Raw genomic sequence first — 23,137 nt, 5'->3', positions numbered from 1 at the left:
AATTTGAAACATTATATTAGTGTTACATAATTTATAGTGTCAAAACTATTAATTGATAAAGTAATTGTACGAGCACAATGAAGAGGATTTATCAACATTTAAAGATACACAAATCATTACACAACATATTCCGATAAGAAATATGGTTTAAGTGTTGTTATATCATGCGGAAGGATTCTGATAAATTCTAGATAAAAGGAAGCAAAAAATCAGTACCTTATGCATAAATTTACAAAACGAGGTGACAAAAGCTTTTCGAGGATTGAGACGAGATGAGAAAATCCCATTTCTCGTCTCATCTTGTCTCTTGGGCGACTTTACCCAGAACTAAACGTATCAAAGATGTATACACAACCATTCTACTTAACAAAACTACCATTCTACTCATGGTACATCGTTATCCATATATAAAACTTGGTAGTTTTGATTCTGTAAAAGGTGATGAAAGATCTGGTTGCATGTAGTAACAAATTCCGTGAAGTAGCATCTCTGAGTCCGTTGACAGGAATACAATGAAGGCCTCCTCTTGGAACCATCTATCTTGAAGGCGGAAGAGCGTTCATTGTGTAGAGGGTTCCAAAAGCCAATATACAGGGACGGTGATTTCGCGTGAGGTCATGGCAAAAGATTACCAACCAATTGACCTGTTTTTGTGTATCGGTTCCTAGCTATCACGAACTTTTTTCTTCAACTTTTATTTTTTTTTCCTTTGTTGGGTTATTCTTTTAAAACTTTAGAATATAAAACAGAACGTGACTGAATTTATTTTACGAGTAATGAAACTTTTCCATCATTCGTCTCCATGATTGATCTGTCGCTAAAGAAGAGACAGACGCATTCTTATTTTTTCTTGTAGAAAATTATTCACGTGACATTGAAGCTATTGTTATATGTATATTTTAAAACTGAAATCTTAAAGTAGGCAGTTTCAGCCAACGACACGCGACAATGGCGTTACCCTCTAAAGGCTCCAACCATTGGTCTATAGCGTGACATTGAATTTTACTAATCGTTATTGTAAATGGATCCTGTTTCTGGAGGCGACTACGATTATCAAAATATTGTCTTTAACGTCCACAAGTAATTGAAAATATGCTCTATTCACAGAGTAATTGAGGAAAATTTTAAACAAGAATCGTATCATGTTTCTTTCAACAAAATATAATTCCACTAGCAATGTTAGAATTTTATTCTATGTGTATTGAATTATTTGGTACGCTTTTTAAATATATTTATTAGTATGTTGGTTGTGCTCCATATACACAATGAAGTGATTCATTGGAAGAAGAGTTGTGAGCCTTGAATCTGTCACTATGATGAATCAAGAGACTTCGACAAAAAAGCAAAAAAGTGGAATGTGTTAATATGGCTTTTATTGTTTGCTAAGATCGCAATCTTTATAATGAATTTATTTTAGAATTAACATGGTCTTCAGAAGAAAACATCGACACATCTACTTGGCTTATTTCTGATACTGATTTCGTAGCCTTAACAACAATTGGATTCACGAAAAAAAAAATCAGAAGTTCGACATTTATTCCCAATATACATAAGCAACTAGAGCGAACATAATGATAAGCGCCACGTTAGGAGAAATTGAGATATTAGGTGGGATGGGTTGACATCAAACCACAGAACAGTATGTAGGTAATTTAATTTTTTGAAATGGAACTACAGATGACAGGGGAAACTTGTTTGATATGTGTGATTGCATTGAATTGCACGGGAATGTTGAACCTTCTTTCTCAGTTTACTTGAAAGTTAGAAAATTTGACATCCCATTGTTTCTCCGAGCAGCTTATATATATATATATTTGGGTGAACGTTTCCATCACTGAAAAATATTACTATTCTAAGTCTCTGTGGGTACTCTTTGTAATAATGTGTGAATAGAAATATTTATATTTGATGCTAATGTATTATACTATGTATATATATAAGAATAAAGGCAAAAGCTATTTACGACAACTCATCACATAAAAACTTAAGAATTTTCAAAATTAGATAAAAGGTAGTTGAATGTGAGTGAAGTAGAGTTACCAGATTGAACTGAAGACTAAACCCGGAAATCAGGACTATTCCTCTGATTGAGGGCACAAATTTTGAAACTAGATACTTTTGCACGTTTACTGTATTACTACCATTACTTCTTATCGCTTATAACAACTATAGCTGACTATCAATATTACTATTAGTACTAACGAAATGTATACTGTACCGAGTGACCGAGGACTCGTGAGGCCTGGGCTCTACACCAATCACAGAACTGCTTTGCCTCACGTGTGATGCTTCGGAAGAATTCGGCACGATTCGTGCAGCTGCTTTCCGAACGCACACCCAAGAAAACATAAAACAACAGAATTACGCCACCAATGTTGCCAAACTTAGAAGTCTTAGCGAACGAGCGACAAAAATAAATAAATAAAAAATAAATACCGACGATACTGTACCCTTAGATGTCCTCTGTAAAGCGTGAGAGATTAGACTGGCAAAATTTCATGGATAAGGGTTGACGACCCGGACTCTCGCGTTATATTGGCATCACTGATTGGTAGATCTAGGTAAAACTTCACGAATCGTCGAGATACTGCATTGATGTGATTATTGACGCCTACCTTATTATTAACATTTTTTGGAGCTTTACACTGCACCAAAAATACTCCTATTTTCCAAAGCCGTTTCGTTGAAATCTTGGCAAATCATTTTCAATTCCACCTAAACACAAAATTTGGTCATCAGAAGTTCCGTTGAGATTGTATTCCCATCATCCACCATAAAGCTTGCATTATACGAAACACATGTTCAACACTCCATTACTGACTGGCAAAGCGAGAATGTACTGCATTATCTCGAACAGGTTTGTGGATCTCCTTTCTAAAATAAATAAATAAATAAAATCTTTAATTTGCAATTGTTATAAACTTTTCTTTAAGTGTTGATATTACAGCTTTCAGAACATAAAACTCGTTGCACAGTTTATTTCCTTAGAAACTAGTCAATTATGAAATGTTGACGTTGTGCGATAATACAGGATCAACAATGAAAATAATTTAAATCTACTCTTTTGTTATAATAAAAATATAATCATAGTAAATAACTAACGACTAAGTACAACACATAAAGTATAAATGGTGTATATATTAAAGAGTTTAATATTAAGAGACATAAGTTTTACCGTAGTTAGTTGGCTCATAGACGCGTAGAATGTATTTCGAACCCGAGCACTGCGAGCAGCGACCGGAGATGGGACAACTGGTTAAACTCAAAAAGTTTCCATCAATGATAGGTATATCTGAAGATTTCAACATATTTTTGAACAGTTTCTCAGTAAAATTATACTTATTTAACAGAAAACGATTGATATATAATGAAAAGTTGATCCTACACTTCATCTGTACTCATTCTCTTACATAAACAATCTAGTTCTATCACTTTTTGCTGAAAATATAGATGGAAGGATTTCAGAATTACTTATCGTCTTTTCGGGTGCAGAATGATACCCATTTAATATCACATAGACGTAGTGGCTTGTATTTGTCCAAGCTCACCCAAAACCTGGACCCTTTCCAACAAAAATTTCTGGCTGTGCGCCTCTAACCTAGTGATAGGCTTACCTACGAGACAAAAGCTGAAGCTGTTTCGTCTCCAAAAGTTGTCTTGAAAATGATATCTCGTCTCGGAAAGTGTATCTGTTTCTGTTGGAAAGGATCTGTCTCATTACGAAAAGTTTCATGTGCAACCATTCCCAGTGAAGTGGACAGATACAGTCAGTACAGTATACACCATGCACAAACTCCGATGGCCGTCAAGGAACAGTTAAGTGATGGTCAGCGCCAATGAGTGTCGGTTCCAAGGTAAACAAGAGAGCAGAAACAGTTATTTTGACTCATCGATGATACAGAGATACAGTTACGTTGACTCATTGATGATACAGAGTTACACTTATTTTGACTTATCTATGATACAGAGACACAGTTATTTCGATTCATCGTTGATACAGAGATACAGTTATTTTGACTCATCAATGATACGAGATGTTATGTTGACTCATCAATGATACAGAGATACAGTTATTTTGACTCATCAATGATACAGAGATACAGTTATTTCGACTAACCGATGATACAGAGATACAGTTATTTTGACTAATCAACGATACAGAGATGTTAATACATGTTTTTGTGTATTTTCTTTCGCATTGTAAATGCCTCCAGATTATTGAAGGACTTCACCCATGAAAGGTAGAGACGAATCAGGCCCTTATCTAGTAAATATCCCAGGGGAATGGGCTCCCCTCCGCAATCACTTCAACCTACTTGACCATGAACCTTTCTATTTTTTTTTTTTTTTTTTTTTTTTTTACATGGATATACGAGTATGCCCCAACATTTTCTCAAATTCCCAGTTATACCAATCCGGAGTGTTTCTTCTGTATGTATATCTTATAGGAAACAATCGATGAAAAGATGTTGCCAAATCTCAAGAGGGCATTGTGAATACGTGTTGTATCACGAAACTGAATCTTCCAAAATCGCAACCAGCATATTTATCTCGCGATCGTCGGACTTTGTTTCTGGCCCTGTTATAGAATTTAAGTCAATTGATATTACTATAGCTTTTAGACATCAAGATTTTACTTAATATGTAACTAACGTTTTATTTATTTATCTTTCTCTTCAGGACAGAGGAAGGGAGCTCGACCACCACAACCAACAACACAGCCAATGGCAGCGATGAAGTTGAGATGCGAGCTCCCCCTCGAAGACCCCGGTGTCCCGCTGCCATTTCCCGACTACGAGTGGAGAAGATCGAAGGAGGCCTAGTGGTTGCAGGAGTCGTGGTGGCAGCCAGTTGCCAAATAGCTCTGCCGGCATTTGGTTGTCTCTTCATGTTGGTAGGTGCTGTGTTGACAGCCGCTTCCTACAGAGGTCCCTCACAGAACGAAGATCAACACGAGTATGAGGCACGGTTGGCATTTACGGGCAATTCTAGAATTCTTGGACCAGCGTGTATTGTTGTTGGAGGGTTGATGTTGGCTGCAGGTATAGCACTGTGTTTGTTAGCTCGACGTGCCAGGAGAGAAGAGCGACGGATTGGGTTCCACTGTCCAATCCACGGCGACTTCTATCCACCTGTGGGACTTAGTCCGACAGGATCAACTTGCACCAAATCTCAGCAACGCAACTTCTTGTCTCTGCCCTCCGTGTTCTCGTTCTGCAGAGGGCAGAGCAGTCGTTTCAAAGGCTATGGACGAGGACAGCCAACATGTCCGCACAGTACTCTATCCAGCACCCGAAGCTCTTTGAGCAGTTCTTTCCCTCAGGACACATCGACAAGCCCTGGTGCTACATCCAGATGCCCTACGCCCATGCCTTTCTTAGTAACATCAAGCTCCACAAGGTAAGTACGAGTACGCACTCAAATAATTACATTTTGCACAATATTTGTCTGTCTATTTAGGCCAAAATTTTATTTTTTCATTTACTTTTAACAATCCAATTAGCTTCTAATTTTGTATGCAGTTTTTACCTCAGATGACCATCCGATCTAGGTTCTTTTTGGTAATTACACTTAAGTTAAATTTTTGAGAACTGAACACAATCGCTAAATTAGATCATTACACGAGTTATTTAAAGAAATTGAATGAAATCTTTAATTTATTGTCCCACGGTTATGTTCTTTGGGATAAAGGAAACAGATGACGAGGTTCACCATGCCCAATGGGACAAAAACGCAGAAAAAGGGCTCAAAACTAAATAACTTTTGGAAACATTTAGCTAGAAACTTAAAAATGGACACACTCGCTAGTTTCTCGCAGAGAGTCAATGTCTTAGTCGTTCAAGCCAATGTTAAAAATATAAAACCACCGCATGAAAAATAATGAAAATCAACTTTTTATTTCAAAATTGACACTTCTGATGTTGTAACCCTTGCAATGCATATAAAAATTGAAAAATTGTCTACCTAGCAAAACATTCTTTTTTTTCCGAAAAATATGTTCAAGCCATGAAATAATTACTAAATGTAATAATTATGCTTAAAAAAGAATGTTATACTTCTCTTTAATAATATTATAAATTCCTACTCATACATGTTAAACGTTTGTCATAGTCAGGGACGTAACTTGTGGGGGAAAAGGGGGCAACTGCTTTCCAGGGGAGCTCCCCGTCGTTCGAGGGGGGGCCCACTTTAAGACAAAATTTTCTCACTCTTATACGATACGAACATGAAATTATGAATGAAGCATCAAACAGGGGCACTACATTACATAAACAAAGCAACACACATAAAGTAAATAAAACAAAAATGAAATGAAATCTTTAAGTTTTACGTCCCACGGTTATGCCGGTTAGGCTAAAGGAGACGGTGATAATGAGTAATGAATGAAATAGTGGAATGAAGAAAGTGGGAGGAAACGGGAGAACCCCGAGAAAACCCACGCACACGGTGTTTGTCCACCACAAAGTTCACTTGACGGGGGCTGGGATAGAACCCGGGACCCCTAGCACCAGAGGTGAACGCTCTACCACTGAGCCACCGCGGCCCCCAAAACAAAAATGAGTCGTCGGACCGTTTCAATAAAAACTGCCTATTAGGAGTCCTAGAAATAATATTTATTAGTATGGCTTCGAGATTTGTCAATATTGTTCCCTTAATTAATTTGTCATATATGGAACGGGTCCAAGGGCGTGCTTGAGGACATACAGGCTCCGGGGGAGGGGGGACCACAAAGAGTAAGAGAAAGATGGAAAGAAGGGGCCTATTTTCGAATTTTGCGGGTGGGCCCACGCGATCTTTACACACTAAATGGACCCATTATTCCATTTAAATAGAACTGAAAATCATTTAAGGGGCCTTTGCTGCCTTATCATCTGAACCATGTTTTCCTAAGATGAAGTATAAATATAATCTGAGCCCTATTTCAGCTAATTCAGTTCAATTACCCACTGTATGATTTTTCTTCTGCAAAATTTTCCTCATTAAATTATTCTAGGGGGCCCAAATATTAATGCTTGTCCCTCCCCCCCCCCGAGAAAAAATCAAAGTTACGGTGCTGGTTATAGAGACTCAGAAGAGAAGAAAATGGATTGGGGAGAAAAAAAGAGGTGAGGTTACAATTATTGCAATAAGTTGGCCATATCTCTAAATTCCTTAACGTCAGAGACATGAAATGAACCACTGATTGGAAAAAGGGAATAAGTACAATTTTTTGCGATTTTAACCTGAGATAGCAGATGTGTTCCTTTGAGATAGTTACATCGTTGAGTAGAAAATAGGAATGTTTGGGCAACTCTATATGACCAATGTAGAAGACAAAATATCTCACTGATTAGAAAAAGGGAATAACTACGTTTCTTATTTCATTCTTCCAATCACTATAGGATACCACCACAACTGTGAGACTGTGTGTATGTAGACAACCATTAGAGCCCTCTGCTGATGTTACGATACTTCGCATTGTCTTCGCATTGCACAATCTATAGAGAAATATTTGGCCCAATCAGTTACAGATTTACGTGTTTTCAGTGATACAAGTGGTGATCATACAATACCAAAACTGGAATCATGCAATGACATTAATGCTTTTCAGTCTGGAATCATGTCATAACGCTTTACCACTGTACAGCAATATTTGCCAGTCAGAGGTCACAGTTTTTACCATGTGACCGAAATTTTGTTATAATCAAACGAGAACTCAAACGACACAATCGCATTTATTTACCAGCACAGTATAACCACATTATTACGAATGCAAGAAATACTGATACTCCATTTCAGATTTACGAAGTTGTCAATGAAGAAATCTTAGATTTTAAACATTGGTGGTAACCGTTTTACAAGAAATCTTCAGGTAGCATTGTGGACAAAACAGTGAAATTCCAAGTAAGTAAATATAGAGAATGTTTATAAAGCAGAATCCCTAGGTTATGTGCAAGCTCATAAGTTTATCAATGAACTAAGAACTGATATTTTTCGATTACTCAAAAGTAATGTCACACACGTTCCACTGCCAACGTCAAAGGCATACGATTGGCAAGTCCCGATCAATCAGAAAAAGATAAACGATTCTTCACAAATCATCAAATGCATACCTGATCAATACAAAAAGTTTTATAGGATGATTTGTTCATGGAAAACCACTGACCAAGAAACTGCAGAAGACGAAGATGCAGACGGATAGGACCCTATGTAAAGTCATTCTATTTTGACAACGTATTTTGCTACGTATTTTTCCAGCTGTCTATTGTATTACTTTTCTTGCTGTAAGAATAACATGTGCTTTACAAAAAAAAAAAAAAAAAAAAAAAAAAAACGAACGGTGACAATAACAGTGTTAAAAGCCTAACATACGTGATAGTTCGGATACATATATCCAAGATTAACATAAAACATTGTACGAGTATTCAGCATGTATATTTTCATAGCTTTCTATCATAAACTGCATATTACATGCCCTACACACAATTACAATTGCATCCAACTCTAATTGATTGGAAGAAGGGAATATTTTTTCCATTTTTAAGCTTATTTAACCAATTGCAGTGCTACAATACAAGATTCTCCTTCTTGTCTTAGTGTTTGTTAGTTCTTTTGCTACAAGTAATCAATTATACACTTTTTGCAACAAGTACAAACAACGCCTCGGGAAGGTTTTTTAGCGTTTTTGAAAACTTAGGTCTGATGCACTTATTCCCTTTTTCCAATCAGTGATTCAAATATGGTATTTAGACTTTTTATTTAAAGTAATTCTGTATATGTTTCTGCGTTTTTTCCCTATATTTGTCCTAGAAGGGAAGAAAGAGGGGTGTGGTAGAAACGTGCAGAAGGAAGAACGCAAAGTATTGACCAAAATAATACGTGAGAGCATTTGCTAGTACACAAAACAGTGATATTTAACGTTAATAATTACGCGTATACTGGGTATTTTAATTTAAATTTGTTCAATAAATAAATAAATATCCATCTATATAGAGCAATCACCATGAAATTAAAATATGAATGTTTCAGGTATATTGATCATTTTGGTTACATGATTCAAAAACAAATGGGAAATAAATTGGATGCATATTTATTTATATTAACCATTTAATTAATCTCTATTAGATTCTCTCTGTAATTCATAAGCTTTATAATTATATGCTAATGAACATAATAACCACATATTTCAGTTAATTAGAAAATGACTAGTTTCAGAATTGCAAATAATACGTCAATACAATATATATTTATAATCTCTTTGTACTAGGCTACAACCAACAAAACAATTCACGTTCAAATTTATGAAGCATACTCTGTGTGTGGAATTCTTCAGCATTATTTCTTATTTTTAGTGTCTAAAGTCAAGATTCTTCAAGTAATTTCGTCACTTAAGTTTAAATGTACACAATTTGTACTGTAATTACGATTCTGAACATAACTGCCAGATAAAGAAGGCATAGGATAGCATACATTTCACATTTTTGTTCATGTAAATACCTCTTTTAGCCCCTTTACTTTTGATCTAGTTTAAAAACAGATTTTATTTTATTTTTTTTTAGTTATAATACTGAAGAATGAAAAACATAATCAATGTCATGTCCGTTTGCTGATTGTTTCTTTGGACGCAATCGGAAACAAATTATGGAGAAAGTACGTCATACATGACTATAGATGTATATATTTAAAAAAAAAAAAAGCCAGCTAATTGGAATAGAGGTTTCCACATAAAAGCCTGCTTAAAATAAACTAAAATTTTTCGCTTTGGAAAGGGAGGGGAGCTTTTTATAACTTTCTTATGCATGCAGCATTTTCGTTTCCCTGTATTCAATTACATAATTAATAAAGTGTATTTTCTACATTCAGTACGAGGGTCACTACGAAAGTTTTGAGATACGCATTGTTGTGGCACAGTATTTGAATTCCAACAACTGCGTTCGGTAGTGGTATCCAGAGCGAAGAAGCGAAGCAAGTTTCAACTCGCATCGCTTATCGGCGTGGCCGTATCGCCTTCACTTGTTTGTTGATGTGAGGTATTCGGCTGTCTAGAATGGAGCTCGAAAGGGAACATTTTCGGGCAATGATCCTTTACGATTTCAAACGTGATTTGAACGAGACACAAAGCCTTGACCGTTTGCAACGGGCATTTGGGGACCTTGCTCCTTCCCGTGCTACAACTTTTTGGTGGTTTGGTGAATTCAGAAGAAGCCGGATGTCACTTAAAGATGAAGAGAGAGCTGGACGTCTGGCAACAGCTGTGTCAGATGAAAATATTGCCGCTGTGGAACAAATGATTCGAGAAAATCTTCGAACAATTTTCAAGGACATTGAATCTACTGTGAACGTTGGATCGCCGGCAGTAACAAAAATGCTTCATGATCATCTTCGGCTCAGGAAGATTTCATCTCGTTGGGTGCCTCACACTTTGACTGAACAGCAGAAGCGCATGCGTGTGGAATGGTGCGAAGAAATGCTTCCAATATTTGATGGGGGCAATTCTCGACGCGTCTCTGACATTGTTATTGGTGATGAGACTTGGATCTATCAATTTGACCCTGAAAATAAACGCCAGTCTTGAAACGACCGCGAAGTGTGGGGAAGAAGATGGTCGCAACTTTCTTCTCCAAATCTGGCCATGTTGCAAATGCTCCACTTAAAGAACAAAAGACTGTTACTGCTCAGTGGTACACCACTGTTTGCCTAACAAAAGTGCTCCAGAAGCTTCGGGAACGGCGTCCGAGAACTGGATTGCGTGGATCCTGCTTCATCATGACCACGCGTCCGCACACACGGCCAATATCACAATTCAGATTTTAGAATCTACGGAGGTCAACCTTATGACTCATCCGCCGTATAGCCCTGACCTGGCCCCGTGTGATTTTTTTCTGTTCCCCAGAATCAAAGATCGCATGCGTGGGAAGAGATTTTGCAGCCCTGAAGAAGCTGCAGTGGCTTACGAGAATGAACTTTCAACGCTTGAAGGAAAAGACTGGCAACTCTGCTTCAAAAAGTGGTTCTCGAGGATGCAAAAATGTGTACAGTGTAATGGTGAATACTTTGAGAAATGTAAGTGTTAAATTGATTTTAAGTATGTAAGTTATTTCACATCTCAAAACTTTCGTAGTGACCCTGGTACTTGTGTGTGATTTTTGTTCAGTCTAGGACTGGCTATCTTGATTGATACTAAAACTGGCCACCCAGCAAGTATAAGTTATTGAGTTGAGTTGATTTCAGTTTAGCGTCCCTTTGAGCAGCGAGGCTATATGAGACGTGGACCTACTGATTAACGTGGAATCCGAACCACATGAGCTCCCGCCGGGAATCGAACCCGGGTCTCCCACGCCACAAGTATAAGTTATGTAACTCACTATATCACAGGTGTTAGTTCAGAAAAGAATAAAGAAAATTATCTGAGTAAAATGAAAGACGTATAACTATAAACTAATCGGCAAAGCAGAGAGAATGTCGCCATTATTTTCGGTGGAAACATTTTCTTTACAGCATACGGGACAGTAGTGAAAAAGACATCTACTGTTGAAAGAAATAATGATTTACGCCTTATTGCATTTGTTCATATACTGTACGTCGTAATTGTAACCATTGGAAACTTTCGTTTGTACGAAGACTGGCTCAATTCAACTTAGTATTTATAAGTTTGCATTTTGAAGAGTTGGATTCTTTAGAAAATTGGGCATGAGTTTTACTGGTGACGAAATATTTGCTAAAATACAGGAGAGAAAAGATAAGAGATACAGAAGGTGTCTAGGACATTATTTAAGAAGACATTGTGTTATTAAGTTCGATTGGATGATTAAATTGAGTTTAACATTCGTTTTCAGCATAATGAGGCAATATGAGATGGCTGTTTAAAACAAAATCTCAACAATTACTCGACTTTTTATACCAAATGAGAATCGAACTGGAACCATATACGCAAAAAATACAAACCTTAGCCACTCAACCTCGGAGGAGCTCCTGTATTATTATTATTATTATTATTATTATTATTATTATTATTATTATTATTATTATTATTATTATTATTATTATTAGGAAAGAGATAGAAGTTAAACAAGTAGGAGTGTCACGTGTACACCACTTCAAAGATTTTGGTTTTAATAGTGTGATATTGTCTCAATTAATACTGAAACCGGAAGTGGTAACCACTACCGGTTTTAGTAGAGAGATTAGAGTGGAAGTGAGATATATATATTCTTGGGAGGCTTAATTGGTTTGCAGAAAACTGCTTCTCGCTATCAATTATTATTATTATTATTATTATTATTATTATTATTATTATTATTATTATTATTATTATTATTATTATTATTATTATTATTATTATTTTTAGTGTATAACGTTCAACATCAAAACCGGAAGTCGTTGATATCCTCTGCATTCAGTTCGAATAGAGAGCTGAAAGAAAAGATGGTACCTATTCTTAGAAATGCTAGATCATTTCCAAAACAACAGTTTCTCGCTATGTCATATAGTTTTTGCTCTATATACACTCCTGTCCAAAATGATTGTCGCATATCTATAACTGTCTTCCTGTAAGAATATAATTTGATAATGATTTTGCAGGGTACTTTTTATACTGATACTATGTGTATAACCGGGAAATGTATATTTGTGGTAAATTTCATAGGAAAAGAATTACAAATACGAAAATTAGAATGATTAAAACAAAATGTTGCTAAATGGAAAAGAAAGTTTTATTTTCGTTTTATTGTTCTTATTTACTGCTCTTTTGACATGAAATTTTCCACATACATGTCTTTGCCGATTATACACACACTAGCATTATAAGAAATACCGGGCGAATTCGTTATCAAATTATATTCCTACAATAACAAATTTATAGACATGCGAAAATAATTTTGGACATGAGTGTACATTAGATCAATATTGAAACCGGAAATTGTAGTGGGTTTCTATCACTTCCAATTTTATTAGAGATTTAAGAATAGAGATGAAATGTATTTTTAGGACACTTAATCGAATACAGAAAACCGTTTTCTCGGTATCTATTTCCAAATTTTGCTCTATAGTGGCCAACATTTAACCGGAAAATGATTGATTTCTACATTAGATGATGGATGAATGATTCTACATGGATGAATGAATTAGATTCCAAACTCTTGATCCTCTACCGTACACCCTGGCCAAAATCGATGGTGATCCATCAAGTAACTCTTGGGATTCTTTGTCTCATGGACGGATGCTATTATCATCACAAACTTACTTGGCCGGGGATGGAACCTGGGATTCCATCACCAGACGTAAGCGCTCTATCACTGAGCCAGCGCGCCCGTAGTTACACACACACACACACACACACACACACACACACACACATATATATATATATATATATATATATATATATATATATATATATATATATATATATATATATATATATATATACAGTGGAGTCTCTTTAAATCGAAGTTCAAGGGGACAAGAAAAAATTCGAATTAACCAAAAACTCTCATTTTAAAGTAAAATCAAGGGAACAAAATAACTGTACTGTATTATGAAAAACTAATTAACATGCAATGCACCTTACCTATGAAGCACCACATTTTCGTAAGGAATTAGAATAGGCACCGCGATTCGACATTGTGCATAATGCACGCCAATAGATCACAAACGAATCTGCTTACCTTTTTGTCACTGTTTTAGTTCAGTTAAAAAGAATTGCACAAATATATTGTTCTTGCAAGTCATTTGCTAGTGGAGGACAGGGTTCAAGGTCATTGACATTTCTACAAAAGGGATGGACACTTCTAGGTTATTGAGGAGGTGGAGAGAAGCGTACCAACCATCTTCTGCCGGATTCTCTATAACGGGAGGGAGTCCAGCTGAGGTGGTATCAACAAAATTTCTCTTTCCCATGGTCGCTTCTGGATAAGATAACAGATAAATAAAAACCAGTTGAAATTACATTGTTCTATTTGCAATTTGTCGAACACTGCAATTTTTTCCACTATAAATACTTCGAATTATCCAAACAGGAGATTCAAATGTTCGATTTACCCACGATTGTTTACCATTGTTTTTAATACAGTTTTCAAGGGAAATAAGCTTTTGTTCGAATTATCCAAGTTCGAATTAAAAAGAGTTCGATATATATATATATATATATATATATATATATATATATGAATTAGTCAGTTTCCATCCATTATTCCCTTTAAAAATGCCCTGAGCATTTGCATTTGTTTTTCTTAAAGTATATAGGAAGCATATCTTTATGAAATAATCACCCCATGAAATATAAACAAACACATGTGAACCGGGATAAACATTCACATTAGAATGCGTACAATATATATACATCTATAGAGAGGGATACAGTCACACATGCGCTTACGCACGCGTACGTCCACCTTTCTCATATCGATTCCACGTGTGTTTAGTACACACTCCTTGCATAGTCTGGAATCGATCCATTTAAGTCGTAATGGGAGTTTCGAACAAAAAACGAGGGAAAAGATCCTGCTTTTTTTCAGACGCGTTGCTCTCTCCAACATACACGCATCTTTCCTTCTTTGGCGTGTTGTAAGACTTCGCATGGATATAAATAAATTAAGAGAAGTAAAACCTCTTTCTAAATCTATAAATTCGACAAGATAAAAACATTTTAAAATATTTTTAAAAACTACGGTGCATGGTTAAACAGGCTTAAATAAAAAAAAAAAATAATAATTTTCGGATAAATCAAAACAAACTTCAAAATACTTCGCTGTAAGGACTTAAAACAGACAAAATTTTGCGAAATATGATTAACGGCACATTCCTTATTGTTAGTACTTAAGAACAAAAAACAGATGTATTTACTACTCCAAATGTTATAACTGATCCAAAGAATAGAGCAATATATATATGTCCAATTTTCTTAGCTACTATGTTCTATCTTATTGTATATACAATAAATACTTGCATTCATCAATACATCTTTATTATTATTCTGTACCCCATGCACTCTTTACTTATCATAACTTATCTTTATCATTCCACAGCTATTACATATTTAATATACAAAATATCTTCATAATAATTCATATCAACTTATACAACCATAGTTATTCTGTCTCTTATTTGCACAGACTTTCTTCAGTAACTACATATCGGACATTGTCATATTTGTGAACACTTTCAGGCCATTTCTATTTCCAACACTTATACACAGACATATGCCCATAATCCCAACTGAAAGACTAGTGATTTTGTTGTCAAAAACATATCAGAAACTTCAAACGACCAAAACGGACTTAAGCCCTTTGACCGTGAACCAAAGAAATTTGAAATATATACATGTTTATGTATTCGATTATTTATAGTTATCCCAAGTTAACATAGTACATTAAACATATTTGTCTGTTGTTTCAATTATAGGCGTCTGTAATAGTTTTGCACGTAGCAAAACTACATACAAATAAAACTTTTTTCCCCAAGAACTGAAGACTCCCATCAGGATCCTGCCGCCTACAGTCGGACAATTTTCCATGCCGACCAGATGCCGCGGTCGGATTGCCGGCATCTTTCCGCGCGATTTTCGACAGCGACGAATAGTTGCCTTGCCGAACAGTCGGCAAACAGCCGGAAATGAACTTTAAATGCGCCGGCGCCGCCGTCGAAAAGAGGCTGGCATAAGAAGTCGGCAGAGGGTCGGAAAGGGAACTTTCCGACTGTTTTGCCGACTCTGGCGGTCGGCAACAGTCGGCAAAAAGTCGGCAAAGGGCGTTTTATTTTACGATTTTCGACCGCTTGCCGCCTCGGGTAAAGATCGGCAACAAATAGATTGTCGTGCTGCCGCGAACGAGTGCCGGCTGCCTCCGGCGGCCCGCCACCGTCGACGGCGGCAATCCCTCTTTCCGACCGCGACTTCCTGATGGGGCTGTTATTCACCAAATAGGAATTTCGAAACTATAGCCCTTAAGCATGAAGAATATTGCATGGTTTGATATTCTTATTCAAAATATTTTATAATAAACGGGAGTCAACGAATTGCTTTCGAGTTTTCAAATACATACTGAATATGAAAACACGCATAGAAAACTACATTTTTTTTACTGTACAAAACCACGGACTAATATGCTAAGTAACTTACCAATGTGAAGGAGAATAAGTATAACTTGAATAGACTCATAAAAAGAACAAGTAAGATAAAAATTTAAGTTGTGTGCCTTACAAGATTTAAAAGTGAAATTGTTAATCTCGTATATTGTAAAATTGAAAGTGACTATGTTCGTGACTCTTAGTCTCTTGAACCAAATGACCAATCTCGATCAAATTTTCGACATAGATGAGGTTCGGGCATGGAATAGTTTTTATTATTTTACTTTGACGGTGCAATGTAGGGGAGGGGGAGGGGAAGAGATATATATATATAAAAAAATAAAAATGAAAGTGAGTGTCTTTGTGACTTCATCACTCTTAAACCACCCGACCGATCTCGATCAAATTTTCAACATAGATGAATTTCGGACCTGGAATGGTTTTTATTATATCACTTTGACGGTGCAACTTCGGGGAAAGGAAAGAGGAGAGACATTTAAATATGATCGAAAATGACAGATATTACTGTCGAATTTATAGTTGTCGGAGTCGTTGAAATGAATAGTGACATTTCCGATGTCGTGCATCTTAATATAGAGGAGGAGGAATATAAAAATGATCGAAAATGACCAATATTAGTGTTGAATTCATAGTTTTCGGGGTAGTTGTGATGAACAGTGACACTTCCGATGCCGTTTAAATCTAAATTCAGCCACGCAACATAAGGGAGGAGGAGGGGAGAGAAATATAAAAATTATTGAAATTGACCGATATCAGAAAGCGCTTTAGTAATAATAAAAAGTGACTGACTGACGGAACATATTATTTTTTCTTATTTTAACCGAGCGAAGCGGGTAATTGCTGCTAATACATTATATAATGAAAGATAAGCAATATAATTGGATACAACATCTGTTGTATTCTGTTCCAATAAATAATACTAGATATACGAATCGGTAATGGAAATATGAAATTCAGGACTTAGTTGACGTGCAAATTTGCACGTAGCGGAGGCGGATGATTGAGGCAATTGAATTATGATAGAATTTGTGGGATGAGAATGTGGGAGGAAACGAGAGTACACCGAAAAAACCCACAATCACGATTTTGTCTACCACAAACTTACTTGGCCGGAAACCGAACCAGGGACCCCACGCACCAGAGGTAAGCGCTCTACCACTGAGCCACCATTCATAAATGAAATTAAAAGGAGTAAATTCTCTGTTAACGAGTCAAAAAAATACATCAATAAGCTGACCACACATCACTCACACATACAATAACATTAACTGTTAAAGTTCTAAGAAATTTTATTATCATTAACCAAGATCATTGAGATATTCTGCTTATGTAGTTTTGTATAAGCTTGCCAAGTAACGAAATAGTAGCATTCGCGTTCATATGCTTAAGGATTACGGGTTCGAGAACATGTGTCTTCGGATATTACATTAAGCTTCTCTTAAATTCACATCTCAAATACTCTCACGGTGTGCGAGACCTGTGTTCGATTCCCGGTGACTCCATGTGATTCGCATTACACGTTAAGCTGTAAGTGCACGTCGATGCTGAAAGAAACGGTCAACTCAAATCCATTGCAATCTAACCAAACCAACCCAATCAAATACCTTCGGTGCTGCAACGAAACTTTAAATGCCTATCAAACATCATACTCCTGTACTACATTATCAATTTCACTTTATTTCTCTATTATCTAACTTTACATTAGCTTGCACTGAAAGTGAAAATAACCAAGAATATAATCACAATATCTCAATATATGTCAACGCAGCTAAAAAGAACAATCGATTGACATTTCTATCATGCGTATCAGCATTAATTTGACATTGATATCCTACTGCGTTATGCAACCTTCATAACTCTCCTCTCGTTTGGGTTGCCTATCATATACAATTTTAACAGGCCTTGATAAAACAGACATCCTGGTTCTAAAACAACAACGACAAATTTATTCTTGGAATCGCCAATAGCAGACAAAATACGAATCTGATATTTTTAGTTTTTTAAAGAAAATAATTTAAAAAAATAATCACACTGTTTCAATGACGTAGGAGACTCAGATATTTTGTTTTGTATGCAGTATTTGTAATTACTGGATTCACTGGAGGACAGTTCATAAATTTATTTCCTATTTATGAACTGTCTGAACATTATGATTTTATGACTGTCACGTTTATCACATCTGAGTGTTTTATACAAGGCTATGTTTCAGCCCATTTATTTAACGCAAATAGGCGAAGTCACAAATTCAGTAGAGCAGGATTAAGGCTAGCCAGTATCTTAGCCCTGCAGGTCTAAAGGGAAATAAGGGAACCGGAATGAAAAGGTGGCTCGATAATTAAAGCTAGGAACACTAAGTTGTAACAACTAAATAATTATGATATAATTACACACATATTCAGTTTCATATGTATATTAATTTTTCCCCGGTGTATGTTCCTACCGCCCGATCGCCCGATCGTTGACAGAGAAAGCTGAATTTTTCCTAATGCTGAATATCGTAAAAATGTGAATTTTTCCAAACTTTGGCAAAATTTTAGAACATATGCGCAACTGGAACATATAAACCGATTTCATTTTTTTATTATCCCTTTTTAGTCTCCCCAATTCCCAACATTTCCGCGGTATTATGACTTGAAAAAAAAATGATTTTTGTCGGTTCTTCCCAAGGATCTTATAAAATAGAAGATCTGCCTTTACAACAAAATCTTGAAGCCATACGTCACAGTTTCGCCACCCCTACTCTGCCCACTCCGCCCAATAGGATCGCAACGTTTTGAGCCAACAATCATGGCAGAAACGAAAATAGCCAATCAGACTATGGCGGAAACGAGAGTAGCCAATCAGACGTGCCGATGCTCGGTTGTTTTTTGGCTTCATCGATTTAATAGGATGACGATACATATGGGCAGATCCTCTATTTATAACATCCTTGGTTCTCCCTAAGTCTTCACCCGCATTTTTCAATGGAAACCGAAAGTGGTAGAAATTCACTTCTACTTCTGGTTTTAAAATTGATCTCCACAGAACAAAACAGTAAGAAATAGCGAGTAATGGCTTTTTGATATAGATTGTGCGTCCGACGAACAGGTTCTATCTTTGATGCTATTCTTCTATTGTAATCAGCAGTTATAGATGTACAGTCAGCGATAAAAGTTCTTTTCGTTTGGTAAAATATATTTTGGGGATAACTGTGATATGGCTGGAAGGTACAGAAAACTACATTCTTTTTTTTTTTTTTTTTTTTTTATTTACTGAAAACTGTACCCAAATTGTCCTTCTATTCTAAAGTTATATACGAAATTAATTTCATCAAAAAGAAATAACTTTTGTCACTGACTGTACTACTTCCAGTTTCAGTGTTGAATTTGTATAGTTTGGAAACCTAGCGTATTTTCACATTGTGAAACGAAACTCTTCTATCTTTCTAAAGAAGCGATAAAGATCTAATTATCTTGTCAGCAAATTCTAATTATCTAATAATCTAATTATCTTGTAAGAAACAAAACATTGTTGTCAACTTTGTTCACAACACTTTGACAACGTACAATTTGGCAATGTAGATTATTTATGAAACATTTCTCTCTCAAATGAAACCGGTTGGCTTTTCTTTTTCATCACTTTTGCAACACGTTTTGCGGTCTGGACAATGCTTTTCTACTACGCTCCTCAATTTGTTACCTAATATAACACACAATTGATGTAAAGAAGATGTACTGTATAACATACTATTGATTTATACAACATACGCAGAATTGACATATTGTAGTGTAGCGTAATTATAAAGAAAACTGCAATTCAATGATAATTTGACAACTGCTAAAATACTTAAAAAAAGAATTGGAATAGCGAACAACTAACCACAAATAAAATGATCTACAATTGATCCACGATAATCCACCACAATAAATACTGCGTTACAAGACTACCGTGTCAGATCACTTACAGATCTATGTGATTACAGCCTCTAAAAATAGAAAAAAACTGACTCAAAATATTTAATATAAATATTAGAAAATCTCAAATAATTTCTTAACAGTGAACTAACAGTTGATTGAATCTTAGTTTTGATATAAAATTCTTTCTAATATCAAACACCCCTTCCTAAAATCTGTTGCGCAATTACGGAACACTGAAATTTGCTTTCTAAAAGTACTGGAGAGGTTTGAGGAAAGCCTTTGGCTCTCAATCTAAACAAACAGAATATTCTAACCAACAAAGCGGGCAACGTCCTAGGTGACTAAAGTGTAGAGGGACCATCTACTGCCGGGATAAGGATCAACCTCTACTAGATGCCAACGGCCCTGTCGCAGGGCGGTTGAGAGGGTGGAGGGGAAACTGTCCTAAAAAGCACATGAACCACAAGGTGGTTGACGGCACAAAGATGTGAAAAGGAAATGGAAATACTACCACATTATCTTTTTCTCAGGAGCAACGAAGAAGAAGAATAAATATAATGATGATTCTTCCTGAGGTAATTCCGGAGGTAAAATAGTCACTTATTCTGGTCTTCCGGTGGGGACTGCTCCGGAAAGAATCATCAGAGAAAAATACTAATAACAACTTCCATTTCAGCATAGAAACCTGGAATGTACGAACTTTACGGCATAGGGGAAAATTTAAAAGTGGAAATGGATAAATGTAATGTGAACATAGTAGCCTTGAGTGTAGTGAAACAGACAGGAAAAGGTGAGATAGTATCAGGAAATTACAGAGTATTCTATTCAGGTGGCATTAAAGCCGAGAATGGCATCACGATAGCAATGAAAACGAAGTAGTAAGAAGTGTAACCAAAGTGGAAGGCTGCAGTGACCGCTTGATGTTTATAAAATTAAGTTCCAAATCAGTGGATATTCTGATGATCCAACAGTATATATGCCAACAACCGACCATAATGACAATGAAGTAGGGTAATATATTATGAGGAGATTATTACATATTGCATCAGGAGAGAAGAGGCAAGGTCAACGTCATAGTAATGGGAGACTTCAACAGCGTAATGGGAGTAGGAACAGCAAATAAGGTGGTAGGACTGTTTGGACTAGGTAGAAGAAACGCACGGGGACAAATGCTGGTTGACTTCTGTAGACAACATGATATAATGGTGATGACTATGTGGTTTAAGACCAAAAAAAAAAAAAAAAAAAGCTGTACATGTGGAAAAGTCATGGAGATAAGAAACGCTTCCAAATCAATTACGTTCCTGTCAAACAATGTTTCAGGAGTAGAGTACGAGACGTGAGACGCTACCGGGAGCGGACATTGATTCACAATCTACTGGTGGCTGAAGTGCAAACCTGGTTAAAATCAATTAAGAAAATTGGGAGAAGAAATCGAAAATGTAACTTAGAGTGACTAAGAAATATCGACGATGATGTGAAAGAAGAGACTGAAGAAAAATTCTGTGCAATGGGCGATATAGTCGACAATATAGAATATAGTTGGGCAAAAGTTAAACAGATTCTACTTGACACACTCCACAATAACATTGGCAGGATGGAAAGAGCACCGAGAAAACCATGGATAACTAAAGCGATGCTTAAGAAGATGGTGGAACACAAGACCGAAAACCACGGACACCAAAGAATATAGAAAGCTGAATAAGTAATTGAGAAGATAAACGGACAAAGCGAAAGAAAAGTACATGAAACAGATACGTGAAGAAATAATGGAACTTCAACGACGCGGCAGATATGCTCTGATGTATCAGAAAGAACAAGAATTAGGAGGAAAAGCTAACAAATGCATACGCACGTTTGGAATCGAAGATCAACTAGGTCAAGTAGTCAGTGACCATCAAAGAAACCTTAGAATTTGGAAGAAATACATAAAATATCTGTATGATCAGAAGAACCGACCGAAAGATATTGCGGAAGTGGAGGAAGAGGTAGGTAATGAAGAAAAAGGACCAGTGTATTTAAAACTGACTCAAATTTCATGTTTCTGATCATATAGGATTGCGCGATATGGCCATTCGATTATAACAATTACAACAACATCTTTCCCTTCCCGCCTGTTTCTGCTCTTCTAAGGCAATTATTAGAAAATAGCGAAACACGGTTTATTTATTTTAAATGAGAAGTCCAAATACCGAATTTCGTGTATATGACCATAAGAGATTCCAAGTTATATGGGCATCTTATTATAATAAATGTAATTCCTACTCCTTTCTCTTTCTCATTCCTTTTCTTCCCTTCTAGGTGAAATATCAGAAAATGTTTAAACGCAAATCTAATTATTTTAAATGTAAAATGCATAAACCAAATTTCATGTCTTTAATGTTCAGAGAATCCGAAATATGGACATTTTAAGATAATAATTTCTACCGCTTTTTCCACCTTCCCTGTCGAATTTCCAAAAAAGAAAAAAATCTTCCTTAGTGGTACCTTACATCATAAATCTTATGCCCTGACAAAATTTCAAGTTTCTAAGTTAAGCACTTTGGCCTTAGCGTAGATCAGTCAGTTAGCAACTCAATACTTCTTCTTTTACATATAGAGATCAAACAATAAGTAAAGTAAAAGGAAAGAATGAATTGAAATTACTTAATTATTTTTATTCTCTTTTAAGCTTTGTTCCTCTTTGTACGCTATTAGTCAATATTCAAGGTCCTCATTATCTATCGACTTTTGTGAACGTTTCAGATTTCAATAATTGGAATTAGTGCAAACAAGGGCGCCGATACTGGGGGAGCCGAGGGGCCCCGGGCCCCCCAAAGCTCATGTGGGCCCCCTTATTGTATTTAAGAATATACAATATTTGGCATAATTTGAATGCAATTTGTCTTAAAATCCTCATATATATATATATATATATATATATATATATATATATATATATATATATATATATATATATATATATATATATAGATATATATATACCTTCTGCATCTGAATGCCCCTCCCCCAAATTTACAGAGAAATCGGCGCCCTTGAGTGCAAATATTGGTTTTGTGAATCTCCAAAATGTCATCCCTAAAGCAAATTTTGCGTTTTGCGAACATCAATCTCCCATAATTTGAAAACAGATTCACCACTACATATTCAATGCAAATTTTGTATGCGTAGTTCTT

The 23,137-nt window shown here is 36.0% G+C and overlaps 1 protein-coding gene across 4 annotated transcripts in view; it reads left to right on the top strand.

Moving 5' to 3' along the window:
• The window catches only part of LOC145678809 (uncharacterized), a 289,603-nt gene that overhangs the window by 245,149 nt on the left and 21,317 nt on the right, over positions 1-23,137 (top strand). For all 4 annotated transcript variants that reach the window (XM_081749338.1, XM_081749337.1, XM_081749336.1 and 1 more), the window contains one exon: positions 4,681-5,400. In XM_081749338.1, the coding sequence (XP_081605464.1) occupies positions 4,681-5,400 (720 nt within the window). The remainder of the gene's footprint in view (positions 1-4,680; positions 5,401-23,137) is intronic.

The sequence above is a fragment of the Thermobia domestica genome, chromosome 2 (assembly GCF_964235325.1).
Source record: "Thermobia domestica chromosome 2, izTheDome1.hap1.1, whole genome shotgun sequence".
Taxonomy (NCBI): Eukaryota; Metazoa; Arthropoda; class Insecta; order Zygentoma; family Lepismatidae; genus Thermobia; species Thermobia domestica.
The sequence above is the reverse complement of the archived record's forward strand: the minus strand, read 5'-3'. Positions and strand labels throughout refer to the sequence as shown.